The following is a 7,123-nucleotide window of genomic DNA, read 5'->3' on the forward strand; positions in this document are numbered from 1 at the left end:
ATGGGGGGCACCTTTGTATCGTTTGCCTGATGAGCCATGTGGCCATATTATGATAGACTGAATGTGGCCATTGCCAAAATCTACCAATACAAATTAATATCTCTCAAGGGTTTTAAAGGGTAGATTCTGCGAGAGGTTTCAGGCTGAATGTAGGACCATTTTGCAACTAGCACATGGGGTTTAGCAGTAATTACATGCCCTACAGCTAAAATAAATCTTCAGACCTGCACCACCTGTGATGTGACAGGAATGGGAGTTCAGAAAGGAAAAATTTAAATTTAAGCTGTTTAATACCCAACGTTTCCATAGGCTAAGGTGTCCATGAGCAAGACACTAAACCTGAAGTTTTCCCTGATGACATGAGCACCTTGCATGGCAGCTCTGCAACCACTGGTGTGTGTGCACGTGATGGAAAACATTGTGCTTTTAGTACCACTAAGGAAAAGGGTAGACCGTTTACCTGAAATGACTGATCTGTACTGTGTGCGTGTGTGTCTTGTAGCACAGAGTCAGATGTCCTGCATCACATAAGGATGGCAGAGGAGAGGCTCTTTTAACAGTGACCGATGCAGCAGACACTGTAAGTCAAGTGTAAAGTTCTATACCATCACTAAATGCAGAGTATGATATAGTATTGCACTCCAGTCAGCGATCTGCATAATACAGTAAGTGGTGTACAGCTGTTTATTCAGTATAGACTGTGTTTTTGTTACCTGAAAGCATAATTTGGAGGATCATATTACTCGGAAGATGTGATGAGTCAGACAGGTGAATGCTTTGAAATGTGAATTAATATTTCTCTTTTGGTGAATACTATTGTGTTTTTATGTGTTTCAGGTGGCAAAGAGGCCATTTGTTGTGAATCACATGGAAAATCCTTCCACTTTTCCCACGGTCTCCTCCTGTGAGGAAGCGTTCTGCTCCCATAATGTAACCTGTGGCTCTCAGAATGAAGTAGCCTCCTCCAGATCTCCTGTAAATGGCATCTCAGAGCTGCCAGGAGTAGAGGAGGACAAAAATGACTTTCCTCACGTAAGCATTTAATAAATCATGATTAAGTGAAAGCCAATCATAGACATTTATTAATAGTATTCAATGTAGAAAAAGTTAAGACTAGTAAAGAAGAAGCCAGTAAAATTTAAACTAAGTTGGACTGTGGTCATTTTTGATCTTTGTGGAGATTGATGAATATTATTATTGTTATTGCTGCCATTGGTAATATTTAGAGATGAGGCTTAGTACTATACTGAAACATGTACTGGCCAGAAGTTCTGAGGATATAGTGGATCCATCCCTCATCTTTTTCAGGGCTGGTTGAACATATGCCAATATATCAAATGTTATATAACTGGTGTGTCTGTGCTTTAGGCATCAGAGGTGGAAGGAAGGCTCTCAGCACTGGAAGCTCAAATCCAAAGTCTTCTGCCTGGGCTTGACAGGCTCAGTATTTTGGAGAAACGCCTGGACGAACTGGAGAGACAAAGAAACACAGACAAAGTTGATAAGGTATTCTCTATTTCTTTAATATCTCATCTGATTTATTTAGTATTTTTTTCTTTACTGCATTAAAAACATTGTAAATTTAGTAAAACAAGAAATTGCTCTTAAATGACAGTATTTTAATGACTGCTGCATTTTGTATTTACCCTAATCTATGACAGAACGAAGGACAAGTCATCACCATATCCAGAGAGAGCTGGGAAAACTTGATGAGTAGAGTATTATTGCTGGAAACCAAACTAGAACTCAGCAACGCACAGGTAGGGCAGATGTGTATGCTGTGACATTTAATTTTTTCCTGTTGTGTTGGTCCTCTATTCAGTTCCTGCTGAGGTTAACTGGTAATTCTAAATTGTCCGTAGGTGTGAATGTGAGTGTGATTGTTTTTCTCTATATGTAGCCCTGTGGTAGACTGGTGATCTGTCCAGGGTGTCCCCCACCTTCACCCTAAGTCAGGTGGGGTAGCCCTCAAGCCTCCCGCGACCCTAATGAGGATAAAGTGGTGTATAGATGATGGATGGATGGACTTTTGTTGCAATAAACAAAAATTAGGAGGACTAGGATTAGTAGTATAATAAAATATTTGTATAAGTAAGTACTGTATTTGCTAACTTTAAGTGGATTGGTGTTGAGTTACTGTAAAAATGGCTAGGAGCCATCGGGTCAGATGCTTGAAAGAGGCTTTAAATAAAGGCTTTTTTTTTTTTTATAAAGAACAGCACATCTACAGTAAGCTTCTTCAGGGTGAGCCCAGACACACTTAGAAGGATTTTTTCCACTCTGTGATCTTCGCTTTCTGTTACTACACAAAGCTCACATCCACAGGAGAAGGCTGGTATCTGAATAGAGTGGGAAATCAAGCATTTCAGTCTCATGCTTAAATTTGTCCTAAGTTAAGAACAGGGGAATCATGAGAGAGTGTTACTGCATTTCCTAGAATTGAATTCTGTTCAAATTCTTTAAGAATTTACACTGTTTCTGATGACAGTCACAGTTGGTTAAAAAAAAGGGTGTTTAGCTCAAAGTGAGCACTAAGCCAGTTTTCTGACTTCTTTTGAGTAAGCACATTTTCACATAAAATGGCAATTTCTGTTGCTTCCCGCTTTTTCACCTGTTTCTAGATAAGTGTCCCACTGCAGTGCCAGTCATCTACCTCCTATTCCTCCAGCTCCATGTGTGATGCTTCAAAGGTGAGATCTGCTCATTTTCTTGTCACTATGGCCAAACAAATCTAAATAGAGGAGAAAATGTGAATCTATTAGACGATCGAAAAGCCAGCTTCTCAAACTGCAGAATTTGCTGTTGTATTTATGTCATTGCTACGCTCTGTGTAGGGGTGGCCGAGGCATAACGTGAATGCTACCCATCTTCCCCAGGTCTCAAGCAGCCACAGAATACTAATAGTAGAATTCTTGGGATATTTATGTTATGTACAATATTTACAAACGTGTAGAGCTGAGCCGTAGTCTCAGGATAGATGCAAAGCAGCTACCAAAAGGATAATTCAGCAAAATAATCAAACCATGATAACCTAACCCAAAGAACAGTGAAATACAATTACTTGCCCTCTTATCGAACAACATGGAAGAAAACAATCACAAACCCCTACGAACAGCTGTAGATGTCCAACAGAATTTTACTGTACAATAATTGCATTCACAAAGCAGCGTGCCACTGTGGCCAGTTAGGGGGTGAGGTAGAAGGCAGCTTTAAGCGGCGCACCCTCTTGCCTGTTTATACAGTCCATCTCAGGACCAGTCACCTTCAGGGCGGCAGCTGGAAAGAAAGCTGTGGGCTGCCAACGACACACTTGAATTCACATTTATGCATCCACACTTGGCATACGCCTGTTCTCTCAGTGAATGAACGTAAAAGGAAAACAAAACAAAATGCAATGCCCAGCCAAAAAAAAGTCACACACTAATATTTCGTTGGACTTCCTTTAGCTTTGAGTATGGCACTCATTCACTGTGGCATCGTTTCGATAAACTTCTGCAATGTCAGCATTTATTTCTGTCCAGAGATGCATTCATTTTTCACCAAAATTTTATACTGATGATGGGAGAGAATAGAATAGAATAGGTCTTTATTGTCACTGTTACAGAAAACAATGAAAACCAGTTTAGCCCTCTCCGTATAGCAGCATTAAAAATAAACTATATAAGTCAATATTAACACACACTAAAAAATATGTACAACCGAAATATAAGAGCAAAATATACAGCGTGGAAACGGTTTGTGGTTAGAGACCTGCTCTACACATGATTATTGCACATGATATGAATTGCACTAGAAACATAAATATTGCAATTGTAAAGAGTCAGACCGCTGTGCAAAGTCTTCTCCAACACATCCCAACGATTCCCAGTGATGAGATCTGGACTCTGTGGAGGACAATCCATGTGTGAAAATGACGTCTCATGCTCCCTGATCCACTCATTCACAATGTGAGCCCCATGAATCCTGGCATCGTCATTTTGGAACATGCCCATGTCATCAGGGAAGAAAAACTCCATTGATGGAAAGACCTGGTTGTTCAGTACATTCAGGTAGTCAGCTGACCTCATTCTTTGGGAACATAACATTGCTGAATCTGACCAACCCCAGATCATAACCCTAAACCCCCACAGGCTTGTAGGCACTAGCCATGATGAGTACATCACTTCATCCTCCTCTCTTCTTACTCTGATGCCCCCATCACTTTGGAACAGGGTAAATCTGGACTCATCAGACCACATGACCCACCACATTTGTTCTTTGAAGATGATGGTTCACCACTATCCTTCCAGGTTTTAATAATGCGTTGGACGGTTCTTGATCTGATTTTAGTAGTTTTGGAAATCTCCTTGGTTATTTTCTTTGCTTGATGCAGGCCAGTACTTTGATCCTTCTGAGACAGATTAATATCTTTTCATGACCACAGGATATGTCTTCCGACATGATTGTTTAAGCAATGAGAAGCTCCTCACTCCATCAGCTAGGGTTAAATAAGTTGTTGCAGCTTAAACAGATACATCACAGCACACAATTATCCAGTGGAAGTATCTTGTCTATTTGCTTAGTTAAATCCAGGTGGCGACTTTTTTTTGGCCAGGCAGCGTATGATCACAGTCGTAAAAGTTATGTAGAATAGTCCACTAAATGGGACTGAACTAATTTTGCGACGTTGGTCAGATAAAACAAGACATTTTAAAATTGTAATGGGCATATTTTCATAATCTTTTTGACATTTTATACCCCAAACGAGTTGACGAAACTCCAAGAGTGTCCCACTTCTCAATGATTTATGTCATTATTTTGTAATTGATACCATTGTGTCAGCAGGGTTATTTATTATTCTGTTCTGCTCTGTGCATTTAAATGAGAAAGTCATAATACTTACAAGGGGCAGTCCAGTTCATAGAAAGTCATACCAACATCTTTAATATCTGTTGCATTAAAGAGTGTTGGAGGTTGCAGTGCTATTTTGTCCACCTTGTTTAGGTGGCTTTCATGCCAGAGACTAAAAGAAACTTTGGCTCTAAGTTAGCTAGTTAATGCTCCACTAACATCAGGCTTGTCATGAGAGCAAAACGCTAGCTTCTTGTCAAGTGTGATTTGTGTTTTTCCTTTACAAATAAGTTTGTTCTGTGCGTAACACTTAAGCCATTTTCAGAGATGAACTCTGTGTTAATTTAACATTACCTGAACATGCCTGCTTCACGTATACATGCTTCAAGTACATACACGTGAAAGGGAAAGGGAAAACTTTCCTTGCATTTCAGCACCAATATTTGCCCTTAAACAAAACCTTTCTCATTTACTTTGCATTACAGTTTCACATCTGCTACAAAGGGAAATGTCAGTGGAATTAAAACTTTGCTGCGATGATGACAGAACAGCTCAGATAATGCGATTTAGCAATAATAAATGTAATTCAGGTTTTGATACAATGTTAACAGGAGCTAAAGTTTGTTATTTCGTTTAGTTTATAAAACTTGCAGCAAAAACTGTAGTTAAATTAGTGGTTGCCTAGTGGTTGGATCATGAGCTGCATCACAGCCATCAGGATACTTTTATGTTACTTTTGGTAAAGTAGTAGTTAAATTTTCATCACACATGGACAGAATTTTCAGCATTTAGAAAATCATCAGTAAATTGGGCTCTTAGTTATTTGGACAGTTTGATAATTCTTTTGTTTTTGATGGTATTACTTTGCATTATACATCACTTTATATTCTGCCCAATCTCATGTGTACAAGTATAATGTACATATTGTTTCTGAGCATACTCACAGCTACTTTATTCAAAGCAGCTGTCAGTCATGACAACGTACAGTCTTTTATAACATCAAAAAACTCATCAACGGCAAACTGATCATAAAAAATGAACAAACATCAATTTAAGAAATGTTTAATATGAAATAAGTCTGATTTGGGAACATTTTATTTGAGATCTGCTAACTGAAGGTGATTAGATTTATGAGGTATACTGCAACCTGCCACTAGAGGGCAGTCAAGATAGTTTGTCTGCTTTGAACACTCCTCTGACTGAACTACACTATATTATTTTACTAATTACTTATACAGAATTTGACTAAAGTATCCAAGCAATATATAAGCAACATGCTACCCATTCATATGCTTGTCCAATGCATTCAGGTCTTATAGCGCGGCAGTAAATGTTTCTTCACTAAAAACTGCACAACATTTGTTTTCAAAGTTGTTTTTAATCTCTATTCTTTTTGGTCCTGTTTCTTTGTCCAGGAGGACCTCAAGGACAGGCTAGAACGGATCACCCACATGTGAGTTCTTGGTTTAAATTTCTCTGCTACTGTCCCCAATACTGATCTCTGAACTACGTACTGAAATCAGAGGACAAATAATTACCCTCTCATCAGGGTTCCAGAATAACATTTTCCACTGCTTGCAGCACCTACCTAACTTCATTGAGCTAAAATAAAGCACCAGACTATAGTGACACAATCTAAAACCAGCAATCTGAGTCTCGCCTATTCTACCAAGTCAGTGTCAGGCTGTGTTTCGGTACTCCTGTAAAATTAGCAGGGACAGTGACACCATAAACCTTTACTCATATTATGTTGTCTTAATCTTTACATGATGTTAATATTTGTGTAATAGGGACACATTTCAAGTTTTGTTTGTGTTTGTAGGCTGAGGAGCACCTCCAGTCTCCTAAAGAACACTGAATCCTCTGCAACATCTTTCAAATAAATTATAATAAATGATTGACCTCTCGGTTTGAGTTTGTTGCTGTATCACGCCACTATTTTGGTAAACTTTTTTGTCATCTTGACATGTTTAATGTTTTCTAAAGCCTAATGACTGTTATATACCTAGAAACCTGTACTGTAACTTCTTCCAATCATCTTGTGTTAGACCTCTTCCATTAAATTCTTCATTCTTAAAATTGCAGGTGCTTCTGTCAATATTTCTTCTTATATACTTATTAACTTGGTTGTAGTAAAACATGTCTTCCTTTCCCCCTGTTTTCTTCTATCAAGCAAAATAAAATTTACAAAAAATATGAAGTCAGTTTTAAAAGCTAATTTGTTCAAATGTGAAACAACAAAGATACAGATCTACAGTCCAGACATAACTATTCACTTACATATTTTTTGTTC

The 7,123-nt window shown here is 38.4% G+C and overlaps 1 protein-coding gene across 1 annotated transcript in view; it reads left to right on the plus strand.

Annotated features, from left to right (window-relative positions):
- cep44 (centrosomal protein 44) overlaps positions 1–6,912 on the plus strand; it is a 10,828-nt gene extending 3,916 nt beyond the window's left edge. Inside the window, 8 exon segments of the mRNA XM_023268934.3 lie at positions 503–580; positions 838–1,032; positions 1,369–1,506; positions 1,662–1,760; positions 2,622–2,690; positions 6,246–6,283; positions 6,653–6,692; positions 6,695–6,912. Coding sequence (XP_023124702.2) covers positions 503–580; positions 838–1,032; positions 1,369–1,506; positions 1,662–1,760; positions 2,622–2,690; positions 6,246–6,283; positions 6,653–6,692; positions 6,695–6,727 — 690 coding nt within the window. The 3' untranslated portion in view covers positions 6,728–6,912.
- The last annotated feature ends 211 nt before the right edge of the window (positions 6,913–7,123 follow it).

Source organism: Amphiprion ocellaris, chromosome 4, assembly GCF_022539595.1.
Source record: "Amphiprion ocellaris isolate individual 3 ecotype Okinawa chromosome 4, ASM2253959v1, whole genome shotgun sequence".
In the NCBI taxonomy this organism is placed as follows: Eukaryota; Metazoa; Chordata; class Actinopteri; family Pomacentridae; genus Amphiprion; species Amphiprion ocellaris.